Raw genomic sequence first — 23,929 nt, forward strand, 5'->3', positions numbered from 1 at the left:
TTTTTATGTTTTTAGCTGCTTTGCTGCCTGTGCTTCCTGGTAATCAATGTAACTATTTTATCTTTTATAAATCATCTGATCTAAGAAAACTCTTGACAAGACAGGATTTTTTCAAGCACAAATTTGTGTCAAAGATCCATAAATATCAGCAAGATTGAATCCCTAAAAATAAAGAAGGACTTTGTTTAATCTTTTATCCCTGGAAACTCATGTGGCAAGTGTAAGAATAGAGGTACTTGCATTTAATAATGTATTTTCAGTGAATAAAATCAATGGAAAATTGTGGCCTGAATACTGAAGTCATGCATTATTACAGCAAGGTTCATTGACTGTTGTAGTAGGTTATCATCGATTATCAAGAGCCCACAGGGGGAAGGGGTTGCCAGCATTGTTCAAAATTGCCATGTAATTGCATCAGAATTTTTTATAGCATTGTGATTTGTTGTCGTGTGTGTTTTGAGTTTTTTTTAACTGTATAAAATGTTTGAAATAAAGTCCACAAATAGGCTACATACACATTTTCTACTTACAGAAAGTGCTGTATCGTACCCATTTAATCAGTTTAGTTGTTGCAGAGTATAATATATTTAGTTTCTCATTAAACAGGGAATGTGCTAAATGTTTTTTTGAAAATGCTGTGTGATTGACTTCAATGAAATGTATGTGTACTTTATATGTCTGGAAACACAATTAACAATTTCACAAAAAATAAAATCACAAACACTTGGCAACAATTCAATTTATTCCACATATCTTCACAAGATGCTTGTACACATCTGGGATTAATATGTATTTTCCTCATTTTAGCTGTTACATGGTGTTTGTATATTGCTCACTAGCACAATCAAACATACTATGCATGCAAAGCAAAACTAGTAGCCCTTTAGCCATATTGCTGGGCACCCAAAACAGATTCAAGATATACAGTACATATTAATTTATTTTTTATATAATTTTGCTACATTTTTTAAGTAAAGCATCTCTATGCTTACTGTTCTCTAGAATATAAGCAATGTGGATGTTTTGTGTCTTTTATGATTTTATTTTTATTATGTAAAAGCTTAAGTACGCACACAGACATTAAAATGCATGGAAATAGCATGCACTTTAAATAAGAAAATCAGTCTTGTAAACTGGTACATTCCTATTACTTTTCAGTTGGTTGTTTGTGCATTTTTTATGATTTGTGGGTTTTGTTAGAGATGTGATACAGTAACATGGCTTAGCATCCACGATTTGGTTTGGCTGTCTAAACCTTTGCACCAATTAGTAGTTCATACTGTACATTAAACATGAGTTTGAACACAAAGCAGATTGATGGGTACCATGTAAAACCAGGTGGAAGATAGTTCTTGAAAAGGGTATCTACGTTATGGTGTAATTGTACTTGAGTGAGACATTCTTCACTATTTTTGATATTAGTATTATTCTTCTTTATTGTCTCCTTCACCTTTCATAATATTATTTGAGACAAAAGAAGCCTTGTCTCTAGGTGAACAGATGTGAGTGTGTCATGGTGGTGATTTAATAAATGCACTGAGAGTTTTTTTGCAACATAACCAAAAACCCTTGACATTTTTCTCACTGTACACATAAAAGCCTTAGTTAACAGAACCTTGAAGATGTCATTCTTAAGAGGAAATCTTCTTACAAGTTTATTTCTTAAGGTTGGTGAAAATGTCCAGCTTCACTCTTCAGATTTTCATACCCCTTCTATGTAGCTTGCTTTACAAACATGCTAATCAATAATAATAAGTAATAGGTAATCAATAATTAGCATTGCTGCCTCACAGCGCTGGTGCCTTGGGTTCAGTTGGTTCAGCTGGATGGATGGATCGATCATCTAGTGTGGCTCTGGAGATAATATACTTTATAAAAAAGGGCTGCTGGTTTTGGGGGACATGATGTGCTTTTTTGTTTGGCTCGCTTTGGAGCAATCAGAGATTCAATACAGGCATTGGAGCGCTGTTGAATTCACAATTAGTTTACTTTTTCAACTAAAATATTTTAAATTTGTTGTCTTATTAGTACTTCCACCAATCATATATTTGACCTTGTGTATTCTGAGACATTGCCTTAGGCGATATTTCCTTAATGTGCCATGTATCCGATACATTTTTTACATCCTGCGGTGATGGATGGAATTTTGGTGTACTTATGGTAATGTTTCTAAAGGATTAATTACTACAGACAGACATTGATTAAGTGATAACCCACACTGCATTTTAAAACTAAATTGTGTTCACTTGTTCATCATGTTTTGAAATATTTTGTCTTTAGGTTTTTTCACACACCATTTTTAATTTGCACAGAAAACTGGTTTCTTTAATATGAGTTTTCATGCTGTGTAGAAAGACTGTTCCTCCAAGCATTATTGCATACATTGTGCGTGACTTGGGAAAAAATATTCTTGACTCATGATGATGTTGTCTATTTCATTACACATTAGGGGATAATGTAACATTTTTTTTTGTATATTGAGCATATTCAATTAAATATACAGTAAATAAGGCAGCTTAAAACCTCAACAAGGACAGCAAGGGTTGTTAAAAAACATCCGATTATTTTGTTTAGTTAATCTGTTTTTTATTGTAAGTAGCTGTTTTACTTATCTAAATATGTCTCTGTGGCAATATAATAATAAAACCTAATATATCCCTGATATAATGTATTCCAGCATTATATGTATGATCTTTTTTGGAGTCTTACTGTAACTGTAGTTAAAAAGGTGGAAAAAGATTTGTCATGGATTTGAAAAATGGTCTGACAGCTTTCTGTATAGCCTGGTGAGTATCCTTTAATTGCTGTTCTTTGATGGATGATTCAGCAATGGGTGATGACCCAGAAACTCTGTACAAAGTGCTGAACTGTGTACCGTGTATATAATGTGATAACTGTTCAAAGAAATCATGCCCAAGGTATTGCATAGTAAAATCTGCAGCATTTTTTTTCCCCATTTCATCTTGGATTTTTATGGATAGCAGCAATGTGTTCTGTGTGTATAATTTTACCTTAATTAGCGGATGTTTTAAAATCTAAGCTAGTGATTCAACTGTGGTTCAGTTACCATATAACTTTTATTTAAGGATATAAATGCTGAACATTAATGTGGATGAAACTAATTGAACTAGTCACATTTTGTTTAAAGTGTTTATTGGAGTTCAGCCGTCTGCTTTCAAAAAGCGCAGATGAAGGCACTGTTGATACAACATACAGTATATGCTTTTTTGCCTCACTGACTTAAAAAAATAGATTGTTTAAGAATGTTGTCTTCTCATTTTAATTAATGTGCTTTTTAGTTTCAGCACCCCTTTAATCTTATGTGAGTGGAATATGTTCTGTATTAAATGCTTACATAAAATGTATCTCTAATGGTAGCCTATATATAATTTATGACTGTAAATATAGATGGTAACAGCTTAACATCTAAATGAATCCAATCCTCGTTACAAATAACATTACACTCTCCTGTACCTGGGGAAGCATTATAACACATCTTCTTCCTTAATACAGAACTCATAAATTTGATTTAATGTTCCTTAAAAGGACATTCTATTATTGTAGTTAGGAACAAAGTCGTATGTGTATGGTAGTTGCATTTTTAATGTCTACTAAAATATAAATTTGTGACTTACTATGTAGGGTAAATACCTAGATTGTTTAATCAGATGAATACAGTAAAAATAGACTATAGGGTATTACAGTATCTATAAAGGTTATTGAAGTTGCTGTTGTCTGTTTAAGTTGCTCAAAAATGTATATTGTGCTTTATTTGTATGGTCATAATTTATTATTGGGGAAAAAATGGAACTGAATAAAATTAATTTTAATTGGTGATCTGGGACTACCCATGACTAATCTTATTTGCAAATGTGTATTGTGAGAAATTTGTGTAAAAAGAAATACCATAATGCTGAAAAGTCAAAAACAAGACTTTTTTCATTTAATGTGGAAAAATGTATAGCTACTTTAGCCTAATGTAAAAAGTATCTCGGTACTTTTTATGAAATGTGACGTTAATTTTGTTTCTAAAACATTTTTAAATATAAGTCTTTTCTGAGGGAGAAAATAACATTAACAAAAACACTGTGCCCTACCTTGCACCCGTTACTTGACGTGATAAGCTATGGTTCCTCCATGATCCTTAATTGGAAGAAGGGGTTAGAAAATGGATGGATGGTTGATTTTTATTATATTTTCTATGGACTGGGGTACGTCTTTTTAGCATTTCTGACAGGATTGCAAGTATTTACAGATATTGCATGAATTGGATTTCTCCAAATCAAAGCTGAATAGAAGCCTTGAGAACTGTGTTATACAGTATGTCTGTTGCCAATGAACCAAGCTGTAGTCTCCATAGAGCTGTTATGCTCCATCTGCTCTTGCTCATCTACCTTTTGTATGTTGGAGCTGAAAAGCCTATATCAGATGCCTGCTCGTGCGATGTGTGCTTGTAATTGGGAGGTGACAAGTTCACCCTGTTTATACCGGCTAAGGCAGTCTATACTTCTAAGTGAAGCCTGAAGTACTGTCGTTTTTATAGAAAGCCTTTAAGAAACAGATCAAAGTTTGACCTGACTTTGTAAAAAAAAGAAAATAACACAACATGAAAAGTAGTGGTTTGAATTGAAAATATTTTTTCAATTACATGCTATAACCCAGATGTGTGTGCTTCTAATAGAAAATGCTGTCCAATTGTAATTAACAAAGAGACGGTACAGAAACACATTTTTTAATGAACATTCATTCTGAAGGATAATCATAGTGACCGACTTACTGAAACCTGCATTTTGGGTCTCCAGAGTGGGTAAACTTGTATTCACATGTAAGATGATTATTATGGATGACTCATAATAGCTACATTTATGAATATTATTTATAAATCATCTGTGGCAGCACATCTCAGACCTCCGCCCTTTTGTCATCTACAATGTCTTTGGCAATATGCCCCCTCGGGTGATAAAGATATACAGCTTTGAATCCCACTCAGCTGATATGCTATCTTTGCATTCTGCTTGATTAAAAAGCTCCAGGAGAGAATCTCAGATGCCATGTTTCCTTACCTATTAATGAACTGTTTAAAGAGAAGTTATAACGCTGTCATTGTTCTGCTTTTCTTTTTAATGGTACTTGTGATGTTATACTAACAAGATCTGGATTCAAGTTGCTAATGCAAGTTTGCTCTCTGCTTTCCAGGGTCCTATTGAAAATGACGTGGTGATTCATGTTGCTCTGATTGCTGAGAGCCAACGGTAAGTATGATAACACATTAAAAATCTGTTGAACATTTGGATGTTATTAAGTTGGTTATACTGTAAGTCTTCTGCTTTAAACAAGGTGACAAGAAAACCATTGTCTTGGCACTCTATCGCAATCTATTTAATTTCATCCCCAGGTGTCTAGGGGTTAAGGGATGTAACATTTAGGATGGATTTGGATGTAGGTGGGTTTCTGGTGAGGGACTTAGGAAGCGTGACAACAAAAGTTTGGTGCGAAAGTGATTTATTTTAAAAAGGTGAATAAGTGACTGGTACGTATACAGGACACAATAACGCACAGAGAAAAGGAATGTGAGCAGTGCGAAAGGAAAGAAAATAACAAAACCAAACGGATCTAGCGAATACAGTGAACTCTAACCTAACTAACCCAAACAAACAAAAATCTAAAGATTTCGGCGTCTTCATGCTCCCTAACTTCCCTACACTGAACTTACCAGAACCAAAATATTGGTCCAATGGGAAATTTGGCCAGGATTCCAGGGTTACATCTCTACTCTTTTCGAGAAATTCCCTGGGATTTTAACCACAGAAAGTCAGGACCTCTGTTTTACGTCTCATCCGAAGGACGACGCCTTTTTACAGTATAGTGTCCCCGTCACTATATTGGGGCATTAGGACCCACATGGACCGCAGGGTGAGCACCCCCTGCTGGCTCCACTTAAACCTCTTCCAGCAGCAACCTTAGTTTTTCCCAGGAGGTCTCCCATCTAGGTACTGACCTGGATCACACCTGCTCACACCTACTGAGCTTCAGTGGGTTGCCAGTTGTGAGTTGTAGAGTGATATGGCTGCTGGCAACAACAGTTAATACTTCTTTATGCCTTCCACAAAATACAAAAATTCACTGCAAAACATATCTTCAGACATTTGTCATACATTCCATTCAGGAAGATGAAAAGGTGGACTTTGTTTTTCAGCCTACAAGTCTTCCTGAACACCTATGGTATTCAGACACAAACCCCTCAGCAGGTGGAGCCCATACAAATATGGCCGCAGCAAGAGCTAGTGAAGGTAATTTATTATGCTGACGTTGCTGTCTCATGTATGTTCTCCTTTTTGTCCTACTTGGGATTCAAAATTACAGTTTTACTGCTGATGCTACCTGCCTTTATTAACATTTTTTGACATATTGTGGCATCGATGGTTAAGTTCAGCTTTGAAAAGCTGTGGATTGTTTTGAACAGCCCTTTTATTGGTATTTTAGATTTACATTGAGCAGAAAAAAATAACCTTTATTAAGCCTTTTTAGGTTCTCCTTTTTATCAAGTAACAATAACACTGACTTTTGGTAATCAGATTTTCGTTTTTTTGTTACCCTTTTTTAATCCTGGCAGTACATGTTTTAAACATAGACCTAGATACAGTACATTAACTTCCTTTACTTGCCAGGGATTTTGAAATTAAATTTGCAATAGAATTAATTTTTAATTGAATGTTTCATCTTTTCATTGTAATGATTACCTTAAATTATGTTCTCTCCATCATTTTTGGATGTCTTTTGATTTGTAGTGTTTTACATTTTTTCTTTCTCAAGAAGCAGAGTAATAAGGGTTATAGGGCTCCATCTAGTGTCACAATGAATATAACTATCTTAAAACTAACAAGAATAATTTATATAATTAAGTAACAAGCATATTTTTCTAGTAAAATGTGCACATCATGTAATAAAACTGTCTAATGACCAAGAGTAATAATCAAATATATAAGTGAATATTTATCAACATTTAAGATTGTTTCACGCTGTGTATATACTGTATAATCCTGTTTTGAGTTACGCATCTGCTATGATCAAGTTTTCCTACACACTGTAATCTTTAGCAAGGATCAGGCAGAAGCAATCAGATAAAAATAGATTGTAGCTTTGCCAAAGATTCTGTATCATTGGCAACAACTCCACCTTCACAATAGTTGACAACTACCTGTGTAAACTAAAAGCAGTATCATTTCTTATCCCCTTATCTTGTCTTTGTTAGCTCTTGTCAATTACTAAGTCTGACTATTTAATTTTTCATTTCAGTTTTGCTTTTTATACATTCTCTTCATAGGGTATCTAATATAGTTCAGGTGGGTATAGTATACCTAATATAGTTAACTAATATAGTTATACATAAATGCTGTGTCTGTATTCTATATATTCTAGATATTGCATATTTCTGTAAAACAACAAAAGATAAAATGAGAAGGCATAAGACTTCACCCAGCCTAAGCTGGAAGACTGTTTGTTCTAGTCCATGTATGTCGTATACGACACAAAATTGCTGCTGGCATACATTTCTGCTCCTGTGCACATCTTCCTTTTTTTCTTGGGTTTCTCATGCAATATGAAGTGTTATAAAATCAATTGTGAGCAGCCTGTTCAGCCTCTGATCCTATTGAGCAGCTTTTGGCAAGTTCACCCCATGTGGTTTGCACTGCTTTGCAAATCGGTATTGATTCCCAGCCTTCACCAAGCTCACGTTCAAGGCTCTATCACTTGCAACCTTCATTTGTTTCAGCTTTGAGAGCTTTGCCCGCTGACAGGCATCTCCTTGAGGCGCACAGGAGAGTGAATGGCTATAAAATCAGAATCCTTCTTTAGCTGAAGTCCAGTACTCATTTAGGATGTTTTCTGCTTTACAATGGAACACTGGTAATTGGGTTCATATAAAGCTTTCAGAGAATTAAAACCTTGTGAGCATTCATTTCCACAGCAGATGGGAATTGCACAACTGTAGCTTAAACACAGAATACAGAAGGAAAAATTGAAAAATTGTTGTTAGAGGGATCCAGTTTTGCTCTTGTTGTATTCTGCGAATGCCCTCACCCCCTTCAAATATCAGTTGATATAAAAATTCAGACCCCAGTGTCCTGGTTCATCGGTAGCTGTTGGTAACTCCACTCTCTTACCTATGCAGACCTTTCATAAAGTCTTTCTTTTTACACAGCATTATATTTGACATGTTAAAAAACAGCAACATATGATTTGAAGTGTGTGGTTTCATGTCTATGAAGAGCAAAGAGTAGGGAAAGCAAAAACAGGGCATTCGACTGGTACTGTATGATTACTGTGCTTGGCTGTAGCTTAAAATTTCAAAGAAAACATGAAAGCGAATGCAGAATGAGTACAAACCTGTCAAAGATTATTAAAAAGCCACATGGAGTTTTGACTGTTCCATGAAGTCTTATGTTAAAACTGATATTTAAAATATATATTAATCTGTAATCACCGTAGTGTTTGAGGTTTTATCTACAGCTCATGAGGTGAAATGTAGGGCCCTTACAATTACACCATAGAAAGGCTGTGTAAGCATGTTCATTTTATATATTTCACCAAGAAATATTAAATGCTAATAAATTTTCTATGAAGCTATATTGCTTTTATGATTTAAATACAGATAGTACTGTACATTTAAATTCTGGTGGACATGGAAAATTTTTGCTTTAAGCTTCTTGGTTGAATTTATAATTTGAGCCTTTTGTAATGAATTAGAAATCGGAAATCACAGAACACAATGTCGGAGAGTTCTGCCAAATGTTTTACATACCTAAAGAATCAAACACGTGTAAAGGGGAAACATTTAGACTAGTACCACAGAATTTGGATTCTGGAATGAAACAGATTCCAGTTTTGTTTATACCAAAGCGCATGTAAAATTAATGGAGAGATGTTTTCATGTACACATACTGTACCTCCATATCAATATTATAGGCGTATCGTTATTTGGCTGTGAACAAGAAGCTTGGGTTGAGTGGACGGCCAGAGAGGCCAGTTGGGTGCATTGGGACATCTAAGGTGAGTGGTTTTGTTGTTTGTTTTTTAAATCAAGAAGAGAGTAAAGTATATTTGCATTATGTTCCCCTGTTGCTTTTAATCTTGGGTTCACAGTTTTGTACTTGTAGCCTTCAGGATATAAGGAAAAAATATGTTTTAATTTCTGTAAATTAATTTTTATATACTGTAAGTTACTGGTATTTGGGGGGAAAACTCTTATCCTCAAGAGCAAATTTCTCTGTTTTTCTGTTTACAAAACAAATCTCCAGTCAGAGAACTATACAAACATTTTGTTTGTGATGTACTAGAGAAGTGATTAGATTTATTAGTTTTTATTAGATAATTTATTAGATAATTAATGCATTGAAGCTATAGAAGCATAGAAATTATAGAGCTTTTTTTCTTTTATCATCTATAGTGGTCTTGACTATTGAGAAAAGTAGAGTCGTGACTCAAGATAATGTATAGTTTCTCTGTTAAAATATCAGGGAGAAGTCTGTCAAAAAGCATCATGTCTATTACTCCATTTGTGTGTTCTTCATCAGAATCAATTTTTTGTTTTATTTCCTGTCACCGAGACGCGTATGTTATGCACATGGAGTCATTTATCTTGATTTACAAGCCCACGTAATGTTTTTCATCTTTTTTCTCTTTCTCTGCAAAGATTTATCGAATTCTAGGAAAGACTGTGGTGTGCTACCCAATAGTCTTTGATTTAAGTGACTTCTACTTGTCCCAAGATGTCATGTTGTTGATTGATGATATCAAGGTAAGCTTAGGAAAATACTGATACATATATCACAGCTGTCAAAAAAGGAAACACTTAGACTTACATGAGACTGGTATAATGTTTTTAGCTCATTAAGGATTACCTATGAAACTGCCCGCAATTTGTTTTTATAACAGATGCAGAGTCATAGTAGAGTCATAAAACAGCCCAAATTTCTTTTGAAATGTCTGTAGAGTTATCAATATTGTAACAGAAAAGTGATTGTGTAGATGAGTATGTGATGTTTTACCTTTGGCTTTTCAGAATGCATTGCAGTTCATCAAGCAATACTGGAAAATGCATGGGCGACCTCTGTTCCTTGTACTTATTCGAGAAGACAACATCAGGTGAGCTTTGGTGACAGAGAATTTCTATTTACAGCCTCATTATTCTGTCTTTTTAATTTTGAAGGAGTTCTAAACTAACAGGTAGCCCAACAGAAAAATTGTTACATTTATGTAGATGTTTAACATACAGTATGTGATGTATGAATTTCATTAAGCTGTTTTTTGTTGTTGTTGCAGTTAGGCCTGTATATCGACAGTATAAGTACCTGTTTGTTTTTAATCTTTTTGGAGGAAACAAGGGGGGGTTCAGTTCCTCTATGAAATCTCAGGTGTCTTGAAGAGATGTGGGTTTTTCGTTAACTGAGCTTGTTTATTTTCAGTTTGTGAATAATCTGTGAATGCTGCGTTAAATATATATAACCTTAAATAATATTCAGTGCTTTTTTTTTTCCTAGACTGGTATAAAAAATGTGCAGTTTTAAAAAATAATGAGGTTTAAATATTCATGCTCTTGCTGTATGTTACCATGTGATTTGGTGCTTGGTAATTGTGCTGCCTATTTTAACTATTCAGGGGTAGTCGATTCAACCCAGTCTTAGACATGCTGGCGTCTTTCAAGAAGGGAAATGTTGGAGGTGTGAAGGTTCACGTGGACAGACTTCAGGTGATATTTTTTTTTGTTATGAACTGCGTAAGTAATGAATGACAAATAGTTGGAAATCGTTTGAGAATTATTTAATTTGCTCGAGTCTTTCCCATAGCATTCTTCTAAGTCATTAGCTTCAACACCCATTTTTTTCTGTTGAAAGGTGGTCTACTGCTTGCCTCTTTTTAAAATAACATGTTTTCAGAAATTGAGTTGTCAGAAAGGTGAATGTTCTAGTTTTTTTTCCTCCAAACAAAATAAGTTCTGAAGTTTTTTTTTAAATTATATTACATTTTTTGAACTGATTAGTAACCAAAAACTATATGAAAGCTGCCAATACATAGTTTAACCTAATATAAAGAATTCTTCTAAACCAGGCTGTGCTTGTACACTTTTGTAACACTCTGTGCTTTTACTTGAGGAGTGAAACATGAAATAGTCCATTACAACTCACCTGATTTACTCATCCCAGTAGTTTGCCAATAAGCAGAAAGCTTAATCCCTGTTCTCTGTGCCCATCACTGCATGGAGAGAAAGAAATGCTTAAAGTTCAGTTTGTGAGGCAGGCTTACTTTCACATTTATGTTTGCTTTTTCCTGAAACGTTTTATTCTGGTCCTGTCCTCTGAGTTTTTGTGATTGATGGTAGTGCTATACAAATCTTTCAGACTTTGATATCTGGAGCAATTGTGGAACAGCTGGACTTTCTTCGCATAAATGAAGCAGAAGAGTAGGAAATCTATTTAATTTATTTATATTTTTTATTAAATTAATGGGAAATCTGTTGGTAACATCTCGAAAATGATGTGAATTTTGTGCTGTATTTTTGTTCCTGCTAGAATCCCTGAATTCAGGAGTTTTGAAGAGCTGGAGCTTCCTAAGCACTCAAAAGTGAAGAGGCAGACCAGCACTCCCAATGCATCTGACCTGGAGCAGCAGCCAGAGATCGACATTAATGAGTGGAATCAAAAAAACACATACGAGATCATCCAAAAATTAAATGTAATTTTTTGGGATTTGTCAGTAACTTAAATCAGTCTGTGTTCAAATCTGAGGAATATTATTGTATATAAAATGAATTACATATACTGTATGTACATGAACTGACTCTTGTTTTTTGGTTTCATCGAGGACTGTGACTGCCTTGCAAGCCAAGCTCTACTTGCAGGCATACTCCTGAAAAGGGAAGGCCCTGATTTCTTTGTCAAAGATGGTACGTAAGATTTAAATTTTGGTAAAGAATTGTACTGCAGGTACATTAAAGCTTCAGTTAGACTCCAGCAGCAAACATAAGCCTGCTTTTATAGATTGTTCCAAAATGCTCTTATTCTTTACAGTAGGTTTCTATTGTAGATGTAGTACAACTCACCTCTGTAAAAGTTGTCAGTTCGCCTTCATATTGTAAGAGTTAGAGAAGAGAAATACAGTCGCTTCGAGGGAAGCCATATATACTAGTTGTCCAGAGCATTTAGCTCCCTACAGCAAAATACTTATGATTCAGATTGCTTCCTTCTGTGTTTCTTGTTTACCTTTGTCAGTCAGATATCTATGCCTCCTGTAATAACTAACTGCCTTAACCTTGGTGATGATGGTCATAGTTTTTCGCATATGAAAGTGATATTTACAGGGCCTGATTTTCTTTATTGGTTGACTTATTCATTTATCATGGATTAAGCCCACAGGGAATATCTGGCCTGTAGGGTTGATATAAATATTAAGAACAATAGAGAAATGTTGCAGACATGATTCTTCTTTTTGATAATTAAATATAATTATATTGTCCATTTTTTTTGTTTACTTTTACAATAGTGTCAATGATTTTTTAAATTAATTGAAAGGCTACACACAATTTTAAATTGAATGTTAGTAAGATGCTGAAATAACTGCAGATAATAACAAGCCATATTGCTACTTTTAGACGAATTTTTGTTACAATAACACATATGTGTATATGTATAAAAGATTCCATTAATTACATGTGTGAACTAATCTATTACTTAATTGTTGTTGGTAAGGGACCCTCATGGATGAACTGGAGAGAATCTACAGAAGAGCTGGAAGTAGAAAACTTTGGTCAGCATCTTTTTTATCTTAATTTCTGTTTCAATAATGTGCTCACAGAAAGATGCAAAAATGGTTAATAATGTTTTTTAACAATGATTATGAGCACTGTCCTCTCAAAATAAGGGCATATTCTCTGTAGTGCTGTATGAGGGTTTACCCTTAATTACATTCAGGTAGTACTTAATGATCACACCCAACTTTTTTCACTACTTTAAGTTTAACTGCAGAGAAAAGGTGTTCCGATCCTTCTGACTATCAGCCTGAACACAAAACAGCCAACTATCCAGAGACCCTATGTTATACAATTGACAGTTTTTGAAAGTGAATATTGAATCTGAAAAAAATGTAAACTGTCTCTTTTTTTCTCTTCATGATGATAGAAAACCTGATTGTGGGTAACATGGTATCAGGTGACAGTTTTTTTTCATTTCATTTTTCTGCTCTCGTTAGAGTTCAATGCTTGATTAAGCCATTTTATGATCATGAAGACAGAATGCTAAAGAACCACTAAGACACCTGCTAACCAAAACATGTATCATGCTTTTGGTTAAAAAACATTTCTCTTAAGCTTATGATCTTTTTGCCTCCAGACATTTAAATTAGGTGATATTTTTAGGATTCCGGTATTCATTCTTGTCGGTTTAAAATAACAGCATTTCTTATTTCATTCCAGCGCATTCATCATATATTTCAAACTGCAATAACCGTCACCAATTTCTCTTCTCCTTGTTTTCTGTTTGTGTTTTTGCTTGGTTTTGCACCCAATTCTCATCTGAATACAAACCAAAAAAACCTAGGCTGGCCATCCGTTACTCTGCTGCATTTACAAAGAAGTTTGCCAGCTCTATAGCTCCACATATTACAACTTTGGTTGTACATGGCAAGCAGGTAATAGATTCTGGTCTTGAGCTGCCATACTGCTGCATGTTTCTTATTGTGTCAGTTAAGTGCTCACTGGTGCTTAGTATCACTATTAACCTTCTATAACAACATTGTTTTGTTTTGTCTGTGTACATTTATTTAAAAAAATTTGATCACCTTAATATTATGATAAATATGCTTTGTGGCTCAGCCAAACTGCAACTGCCGTATATGAGGCTTAAAGGCGAACCAAGACCTGCTTTTTGTCTAAATAATTGTGTTTCAAAATCATATAAAGCTGTAATGTCAAGCAAGCTTTAAAGTGAAAATTTGGTTCGGGGTTTTCCTTTCTCAGAACAAAGTTAAAGGAAAACCTTAAGTGCCACACTTGCAACTTAGTGGTTGAAATACAATTGCAGGACTTTAACATATGTCTGTTGCTATTGCCATATAGGAATTCATCAATTAAGTGTGACATGTAATTTGCAGCCACTCTTCCGAATAATGTAATCATAAATTAGTGAACATTAAAATATCTTGCAATTTTGAACCTAATGTTAAAACTTAATTGCGTGAGTCTGGGCACAAATTGCAGGTGCAGGACCTGAATTCACAAAAGTCATTATGTTTAATTCTGTGCCACAGCTCAGAATGAAATGGGAGTCTTAATGTTTCTCAGGCCAGAAATTCATGAATTCTAATGTGATACTCAAGGGGTCTTCACTCAATGTTTTGGTTTATTTATTTATTCATTTTTTTCTCAACAGCAGGAAAAAAGAAATATCTCATAAAAAATACAGCTGAAAAAATGTGTGGTTTAATGCCACTGTCAAGAAAGGTTTTCTGAAATATGCATCTTTTGGAAGCAGTCTTATTTTTATTTTTTCTACATTTAAAGCTGTTTCAAATGTGTATTGCAAATGAGAAAAATATTCTAAAATAAAATGCAGTACTTCCATTGTTAAGTCAGAATGTGTAATTAAATTCTGCCTTTTGTGTCATCATATCACATACTGCACAAAACTTCCTTTCTATTTTTTAATTTACATGAAATGTCTATACAGTATTGTAGTAACATTAATTAAAACCTTCAGTATTTAATAGCTTCCATGTAGTTAAGTCCAAGCCTTGGAGCTTGAGACCTAAATTTGCCTTTTTGTCCTTTATTTTAAAAAATAGTATGGTCTTATGTGTTAGTGGTAAGTTGTTTTGAGAATGTTCTACCATCTTCATTTTCTTCCATTAGGTAAAAGATAAGGAACCCTCATGCATAAACTAAACAATATTATTTTAAGGGATATTATTATTTATTGTACACTAAAAAAAACAAAATGTTATCATAAATTGCCATGTAAAGTAGTACTAGTTGTACCCTAGTAGATATTGTTTGAACTCTTTTTAGGATTACCTTGTTTTTCTGTTCACCAGGTCTGTTGTACGTCTAGCTGCCAGTCTGTTAGGTAAACTAGTGGACAGCCTTGCACCATCTATTACTAATGTATTAGTACAGGGAAAGCAGGTAAGTTGAAAATCATTTTCAAAAAACAAAATACTGTATATACAACCACACACAGTATTGGATGAAATAGAAATTTTAATGTTCACTGATTCATGTGAGCCCAAAATGTATTTGCCTCTGTTTTATAAAATGAAACAATATTGGTAATTGTATGGGAGACTTAAATTAAGGCTGATATTCTGTATTCACTGCTTGTTTTGTCTGCTTCTAGTTGTGTCAGCATGCAGTTAACATCATCTTCTGCAGTAATGCATAGCTGAGCTATTAATTCTGTTAAACGATGTAGTTCTTTGAATAAATTCCAATTCCATAGCCCTTCATGTTAACCCAAGATGAATTCTTGTGTTATTAATTCATCATGACTTTCTGAACTGTTATGAACTCCCTTGACCCTAGTATTCCCCAGTGCCATCATTAAAACATGGTGAAGTTCATATTAAATGTATCCCTGGACAGTAATGGAAGTTAATTGCCTTTGAGCCTCCTAGTCTTATAGGTCTTAACTATGTGATAGTGAGCATGTCAAGTCCCTTGGTTTGAATTTATTCTTAAAGGACTGTCAGAGAAGTACACAAAATGTCAGGGTATGTGTATTTCATGCACTTTAATTTAGTGAACACAACAGTGCGATTCAATGTGGAAACAAACAACATAATATTAGCAAACAAATCTTAATGTAGTTTGTTAACAAATTAATCATAACTTTAACCTTGTTTTGATATGCATATCAATAATAAAACTACCTTTTGATTGTATAGAGGAAGAAGAGGTAGATGTTCTTTGCTGCTCTAATAATAATTAATTCCAGTAAACAATCAAAGCCCTTAAAACCAAAACCAGAAATGATCCTTAACTCATTAATAATAATACTAATTATTTTACTACAGTTTATTACGCAATGGAACTTCCTCTACACTTATTCTGAATTGGCTATGGGGAATAAAATAATACTAAGATTAAAGAAAATACTGTAATGTATTCACCCCAGCAAAGGTGGTATCACATTTATAACAACTGCAGAGACAGTGTGTAATAAAAAAATAAGATGGGCACATTTTCTCCCATTAGGTTACACTGGGGATCTTTGGCCATGAAGAGGAGGTGATTTCTAACCCCCTGTCTCCTGGAGTCATTAAAGGCATTATCTACAGTAAGTGCAGCCCACATGGGGAACGGGAAGCAGTCCTCCAACAAGAGCTTGTCATTCACATCGGCTGGATCATCTCTAACACTCCGGAACTCTTTCGTGGAATGCTCAAAATAAGAATTGGGTACGAGAACCTTTTTTCTTTATTAACTATAATTCGTGCAATAAGTGGAAAGGCAAGAGCTGTTTTAGTTTTTTTTTTTTATTGACACTTCCAATTATGTTATGTGTGTGTAGCACAGTACATGTACTGTTAATTATAAAGTGGTTGAATAAATTAACAGTATCACGTTAGGAAAGTGAACTTGCATACACATGAATCCATTTTGGATGATGTTGCCTACAGGTACAGCTAGGTGCATTCATTGCTAAATGAAATTATTTACTGTGTCATTCTTTAGGACAAAATCAGATATTGATAGGCTGAAATTCTTAAATCGTACAGTTTTTCTTAACTTTGCTTGAAGAGCACAACACCATCAACAAGTGAACTCACGATTACGTATTTTTAGAGCTGCTTAGAGTCACAGCAGTTCATGATGTGATTTATAATGTGCCTTACAAACCGTATAATGTACTTTTTATCTACTGTGTTTTATGGATTTTGAGTTTAATGTTATTTTTCATTTTGTTACTTTTTAGAAAAATGGTAGCTGCTGCTGCATCTTATTTCAAAGCTGTCTAATATCTTCACTTTTTTACACCAGTCTTTCCATCTAACATCAATTAATTCTACTACAGATGGATCATCCATGCCATGAAGCATGAACTGAAGATCAGAGCTGGGGATATGCCTGCCCAAGACCTGTATCAGCTCTCACCCAGTGAAGTCAAACAGTTGCTTTTGGATGTTCTCCAGCCACAACAGCAAGGAAGGTGTGAAAACCAGCTGTCTTTTATTAGAAACCTAAATTACAAAATGCTTTGTAGTGAGGAAGAAGCTGAGAATCTACAATCTCTCAGTTGAAGTGGATAAATGTGTCCATAAAATAGTGTCAGAACTATGAGTGTTTAAATTGTCAGCATCAAACCACTTTTCTTATATTCTCTGGGAAAAAGTATTCTAATATTTGACATATTAATGGCTCATTACAAGTAATAATTCATAAAATAATGTATGCGTTGCAGAGACTGTTTATATTTGACAGATCTGAGTTAATCAAAGGAAATGTACCAGTTAACCTTAACAAATGTAGCTCCATTCCTTTTCTCCCTGTAATATATCACTCTTTGCCATATTTCGCTTCGAAGGTCCTGGTTGAATAGGCGTCAAATTGATGGCTGTCTCAACCGAACGCCTCTGGGCTTTTATGACAGAGTGTGGCAGATTCTGGAAAGGACTCCAAATGGCATTATGGTTGCTGGTGTACACCTTCCACAGGTAAAAATAAGTAAGATAGTTTATTGAAATTTGTTAATAGATGGTCTCAAATAAATTACCTCATAACTGATACAGGGAAAATAGGACATGATGTCAAACTGACAAAACTATTTCTAACAATGTGACATAAGGGATTTGTCACTTCTAATAAAAAATTGCATGTTAATTCGTAATCTTCTTGAAAACACTGTCCAACTTGAATTGCTTACCTTAGATTTTCTTGATAAGTAAATGGAAGACAAATATATTCTCAGAATGCAGGCCTGACCTGTCAGATACCCTGAAAAAATTGTTTAGTATGCAAAACAGATTCCAACCCAGTAACTCTTGGACAATCCTGTAAGTATAGAATTAAGTAGTTACAGAATAATGGGATAAACAGATCAGAAAACACTCTGCCTTTTTGTTCTATCATTAATGAAGTTCTCCCTGGGAAATGTTTTTTTTTAACTTTATCACTGTATGTGTCAGTGGGCTCTAGGAATGATGCTGATGAGTTTATTATTGTTGCCAAGCCAGCCATAGAGCTTCCTCTAGATGAGTCTACAGAAAACTATTTTAGGCCATTGATTACAAAGAAAAAAACATACAAAAATGAAAAGAAAACATTTTGCTATTAGTTTTTTCTTGTATTATCAAAATATTTCTTTTTTATGGGTATTATCAACTAGGATGTACATCCAAGAACTATAATGAAATAATACTGCAGTTAGCAAGTGCTTTGAATGAAGAAAGCTCTTTGACATAGATTTTTTACAGCTCATTAAGTTTCTTGGGAGATATGCTTGAAAGTTTAAAATGGAGTACTCCCAAAGTTAGCTATAATTCAGCACTTAACACAATAGGCATCTGTTTTTTTTTGTTTTTTTAGTACTCTAGTCACGTAAAAATACCCTCTTCTCCAGAAGGCTATTGTAGTCATTCTGTGAAGTCTCATGTGCTAATGTTTCAATTTTGAAAGAATGCATTAAACCATTTTAATGTAAGAGCCTTGGGTGTGTATTACCTTCTCCAGGGCTATAGGAACAAATGAGTTTCTCAGCCCACTTGAGAATGCAGCTAAAGAAGATAATATAGACATCACACACACAGAATGTTCATAGCTGTGGAATTCCAATGAAATAGAATGAATGAGTATAGAATGACTTATGGGTTTGAAACTTTTTGGTTTAAATATTAATTATACTTATAAAGTCGAAGTATATATTTTATGTATTAGAAGTGCTGTCTGACCTGGACTTTCTTTATGCAGAAAGGCAAAATAAGAAGTCATGAAACAGCTGGTTTTCTATAACATTTTCCATTCATTCTAACTGCTTTTTGCAATTCAGGGTTGCAGGGGAGCCAGAGCCTATCCCAACAAGCATAGGGTGCAAGAGACACAAGTCCCTCACAGGACAGACATAAAGACACATACACACTCACAGCTAGGCCCAAATAATCTACCAGTATGTTTTTGGACTTTGGGTAGAAACCATGCGAACATGGGAAGAATATATAAATACTGTGCAGATAGTGCCCAGATCTAGAATTGAACCCAGTGCTCTAGTGCTGCGAGACAGCAATGCTAACCACAGCAGCACTGTGCTGTCCCATATGCAATATTGATAACTAAAATTAATGAGTAACAAGAACTCCCACCCTAGCCTGGAAAGGTGTTCATTCTAAGATGCCGGGCATAGAATGTTATAAATTATTCATCATGGTTGCTTGAACTAGGATAGACTTCTTAGCTCCTTTTCTATAACCAGTGCTTTCTTTGATTATTGTGGAATAAAGAAGTGTTTTTCAACAAAACAAAAATACTGTATGTAGAAATACTTTAAATATTATGAGATGAAATATGTCAGATAAAAGTGTTTTATCTACCATGAAGGCCGCATTAATAGTAGTATTTATTATAATACGATGAAGACAAATTAATTGGCTTGTTGCATCATTTTTTTGTTGAAGTAAAAGGTAAGGTGTGTGATTCAAAGGACTACTGATTAGAACTTAAGTCAAGTAGTCATGTAATGTATCTTAACATTCTCTATGTATAAGTATTGGTTTAATTGCACTACGTACTACATTATTTTCATGTCTTTAAAATTAAATATACTCCTACCTCCCTACTACAGTAACTGCCTCAGAAATCACTTAGTGGAGCTTCTTAAAAGTGTTTAATGAGTAATTAACTGTTACTTTATTCCCTTAAGCAACCAACACTGTCAGATATGACCATGTATGAGATGAACTTTTCCTTACTGGTGGAAGACATGCTGAAGAATATTGTTCAACCAGAGTACAGGCAAATCATTGTGGAGGTATGACCAGGATTGTGTTCTTTCTTAAGTCTCTCGTGAAATGGCTTTAACTTGCATAACTTCTCATTGTGCTGTTACACTGGTAGATTTTGAAGACCTCAGATAACATTATACCTTCTTAGTAAACCTTGATTTAAACATTAAATAGGGGTTTGTAATGCACATTGTTAAATATGTGCTTCACAGGATGATCCAATAAGTGTCCACTGTAAATGAAAGATAATTTCTTTTTATGGCATATGCCATACCCAAAGTTGGCAAAAACCCAACTTTATACCCCACCTACTTCTTTAGATTGGTTGAATGGCCTCCTCTCATTTGTAAATGTTCTAAAAGGTATAGAAATGCCTTATTTACTATTGCTATTTTTGTAATTACAGCTGCTGATGGTTGTGTCTATTGTTTTGGAGAGAAACCCTGAACTGGAGTTTCAGGATAAAGTGGACTTGGACAAGTTGGTGAAGGAGGCTTTTAATGACTTCCAGAGGGACAGAAGCCGACTGGAGGGGGTGGAGAAACAGGTGGGTACACACTTCTGGGATTTACAAGCAGTGACAAATCAGAACTGACATGTACACCTGTAGCAATCTTTTTTTTTTATTGTATTCCCTAAACATGTCAAAATTTAAAATGATGATATAATAAGTGTCTGCTTATCCTTTGTAACATTCTTCTTGCCACATTTTTTATAAACAACAGCAGAGTGCTATTAAAAAGGTGAAGAAGCTGACCCAGTTTGGTAAACTTCAATTACTTAGTGTTATTAGCTAAATCTTAAAATCTCCTTTAAAATTTTAAAAACTAAATCAAGATTTTTATTAATATGAAAATGATTACTAGACATTCATTTAGGAATATTAATGTATATAAGCTTGCTATTCTTTGGTCTTCAAATAAAACAGAATATACATTTATTCTGCAGGATGATATGACAGCATTCTACAATACCCCTTCACTTGGCAAAAGAGGAACATCTAGTTACCTGACCAAGGCTGTGATGATTGCTTTGCTGGAGGGAGACGTGAAGCCAAGCAATGATGACCCCTGTTCTGTCAGCTGAAAGAAATGAACCCTGCAGCTGCTGTGTTTTTCTCACTTACTATTATGCAACGGAGGTCGTTTCAATATAAAAGGCAGTAAATTAGAATGCATGAATGAAACTGTTTAATAAGTGTAACAGTGTTATACAAATAAGGAAAAATAATCTTCTTGAGGCTTTTACTGTAAAGTCTGAGAAGCAGTCTAAAAGATTGAGGGAGACAGATGACCTGAGGAGTACATGTATTCAGGCTTTTTGACTGTGAGACACATGAATGTTCGGCAATACAGCTGTGCCATGCATTTTAAAAAAAGGCTGCCCTGAAAGCTACAGTACGTTTTACATTTCAGTGATTAATGCTTGTTTGTATTTTGAACTACTTATTTTTTCACATATAGTGGTTAGGAGCTGTTGAGTTAAGCAGTGAGTTTTTGGATGCTCTGAATAATTTATAAAAATACTCTTACCTGTATTTTTTTGTTCTTATTATGTATATCCCTGTTTACATGTTTAGTGCAGAATGATTATATTATCAGAAGTGTGAATAACAGATTAAACAGTTGTTGAAGAATATTTACGTTTTTCTTTTCATTCAGAAAGTTTCCTTAACCTTAAAAATGTGAAAATGAATATTTCCTTTATTTCTTTGAGACATATTTCTACCAAGGAACTATAAACCTTGCTCAGTGCTCGTAGCCAGATAATTAATACATTCTCATGTTCAAACATGAAGATACTAAGGACTATATTATTATTATGTCATAGCAAAGTTAGACTATATTTTTTTACATAAAAGGAGTGGTTCTTCAATTCACTTTAGCATATTGCTATCACAGACTTTTTGTTGTGTTGGCAGTATTGTCAATACTAACTTACAGTATTCTGGCTCCACAGTCTTACGATTACGGGTTGCACTAGAGGTAAATAAAATGTACAGCAGCTACACCAGACTGAAAAGGGGAAATGAGTCAGTGTTGTTGAGTTTGTCCTGTCAGCATGATAAGTATCTGTATTACAGTGAAACCGTTTTATCTGTTGGTGTTTACTTTCAGTGAATTCACAAGGATTTCGACATTGGTAAATACACCTGTAGGCAGAAAATCTAAAATCCTGTTCATTGCAAATTGATTTAAGTTGAAAACTGCACTGTCATCTTTATTTACTCAAATGGGACAGACCTAGATTAAGTAAGATTTAATTTTAAAAAAGAGAAATAAAATGCATTTGTCAGATGGTTACAATTTAGTCTTTGAATACCTTACATTTGTTTACAAGCTGATCAGGACATAAAGTTCAAGGCTAGCTCTTTTTTAACACACACAGTATTTTTAAACTGGAAAAATAAGATAGGTGTTCTAATTCACACATGCTTTAAATGTGCTTTGAATGTAATGGAACACCCTTATCTCCCCTAAGACATAAACCTTTACCCTATCTCTCATGACACAGCATCACCTGAAGATATTGTAAAGCCTACCCTTTATTACCTTAGACAGGTTTTAAAGCAATAAATAAATTGTAAATCACCCCAGCTCTAGCACTGTAATCCTTATTAAACTCCAAAATGCATTAGTGTCTGTCAGGTGGTTTATTTTAGGTGTCCTTGAAATGTTTTCTGTCATAATTTTGTATTTTTATTCCACAGTGGCATCGGTTTAACATTCCTGGGTTATTCCTGGGTTACTTGAAAGTAAAAAACTTTATGATGTAGCACACATCTCAAATTTGCTCCTGTCACTTGTGCACAAGGCCCTCCGGGTCGGAAACCCGGTGCTGGAGTATTCATTTCAAGTCTATTACAGACATAATCATTTCAACCAATCTGAACACAACTTATGCATATCAATATGCAATCAGTGCTTGTTCTTTAAGAATGAAACTTTTTTTTCCTGCACTGGTACCATTTCATTTGTCAGTAGTGACTTGCCATGAATATGTACTCCTTTGTAATCATATACTGTAGTATTGACAATGTAATGACTGTAGGAGCCAATGGGAAAAGCCTAACAAAAATTATTTAATGTTCTTAGAGATGTTAGATTTATTTTCTTGTTTTTTGTGGTCTAGGCACATGAAAATTGTGATCATGGGGACCAAGAACATAATTGGAATCAGTCCAGGTACTCAAGACATTTTGGTCTCATATTTGATCTGAGATTTATTTTAGAAGTTCACAGTGGTGTGAAGGTGTCTTTTTTCTTTGTTAGTAATATTGCTGGTATCCATTCGCATCTCTCCAGTCTGATGAAGGGAAGCTAATGAATGCGATTGTTATTTCTAGGCTTAACCAGACGTCTTCTTAACAAGTTCCAATGAGTACAGAACTCAGATGCTTAAATCTTAACTTGGATGAAAATGCATGAGCTTCCTTGCACTGGTTCACTGGGAATTTCAGAATAAATGAATCCAAATACTGCTGCTCACACTAAAGGACTTGAATGGTTGCTTCCTACCTATATCAGTGCACTGTTAACTTCCTATACACCTATACATTGCTTGCACTTTTTAGACTGTCCTTTTCTCAGCCAGTACTGTAAAACAAGACTTTAAACCTTGAGAGACCATGTTTTCTATTGTGTTTCTCCAAGACAAGTACCTCGGCATCTTTAAATCCTGTTAGGAGCATTACATTAAAAAAATCACCCTTAATTTAAATTATTTTGACATAAAAGTAGTATTAATAAAAAATGCTGTTAAACTTGATCTGATCTTCTGATTCCAGAAAATGAAATTATAAGTATTAAAAATATATACAGAGTTTTTTTGTAATTGCACATCAGCATGTAAATGGATGGGTATTATTACAGAACAGTTTCTATCGAAGATAAAAAGTATGTAGGCTTCTAATTAACCATATTCACACGAGATGATGAAGTCTACC

The 23,929-nt window shown here is 34.3% G+C and overlaps 1 protein-coding gene across 5 annotated transcripts in view; it reads left to right on the forward strand.

Moving 5' to 3' along the window:
• phkb (phosphorylase kinase, beta) overlaps positions 1–21,621 on the forward strand; it is a 57,682-nt gene extending 36,061 nt beyond the window's left edge. For 3 of the 5 annotated variants that reach the window (XM_006641375.3, XM_015368368.2, XM_015368365.2), the window contains 17 exons: positions 5,197–5,252; positions 6,197–6,290; positions 8,968–9,051; positions 9,695–9,799; positions 10,064–10,146; positions 10,660–10,750; positions 11,400–11,461; positions 11,571–11,733; positions 11,863–11,944; positions 12,747–12,804; positions 15,085–15,175; positions 16,244–16,446; positions 17,064–17,198; positions 17,574–17,703; positions 19,902–20,009; positions 20,390–20,530; positions 20,932–21,621. In XM_006641375.3, the coding sequence (XP_006641438.1) occupies positions 5,197–5,252; positions 6,197–6,290; positions 8,968–9,051; positions 9,695–9,799; positions 10,064–10,146; positions 10,660–10,750; positions 11,400–11,461; positions 11,571–11,733; positions 11,863–11,944; positions 12,747–12,804; positions 15,085–15,175; positions 16,244–16,446; positions 17,064–17,198; positions 17,574–17,703; positions 19,902–20,009; positions 20,390–20,530; positions 20,932–21,069 (1,824 nt within the window). In that variant the 3' untranslated portion in view covers positions 21,070–21,621. Of the gene's footprint in view, positions 1–5,196; positions 5,253–6,196; positions 6,291–8,967; positions 9,052–9,694; positions 9,800–10,063; positions 10,147–10,659; positions 10,751–11,399; positions 11,462–11,570; positions 11,734–11,862; positions 11,945–12,746; positions 12,805–13,592; positions 13,684–15,084; positions 15,176–16,243; positions 16,447–17,063; positions 17,199–17,573; positions 17,704–19,901; positions 20,010–20,389; positions 20,531–20,931 lie in introns of all 5 variants that reach the window. The other 2 variants (XM_015368367.2, XM_015368366.2) reach the window with 1 other exon arrangement.
• The last annotated feature ends 2,308 nt before the right edge of the window (positions 21,622–23,929 follow it).

The sequence above is a fragment of the Lepisosteus oculatus genome, chromosome 20 (assembly GCF_040954835.1).
Source record: "Lepisosteus oculatus isolate fLepOcu1 chromosome 20, fLepOcu1.hap2, whole genome shotgun sequence".
Taxonomy (NCBI): Eukaryota; Metazoa; Chordata; class Actinopteri; order Semionotiformes; family Lepisosteidae; genus Lepisosteus; species Lepisosteus oculatus.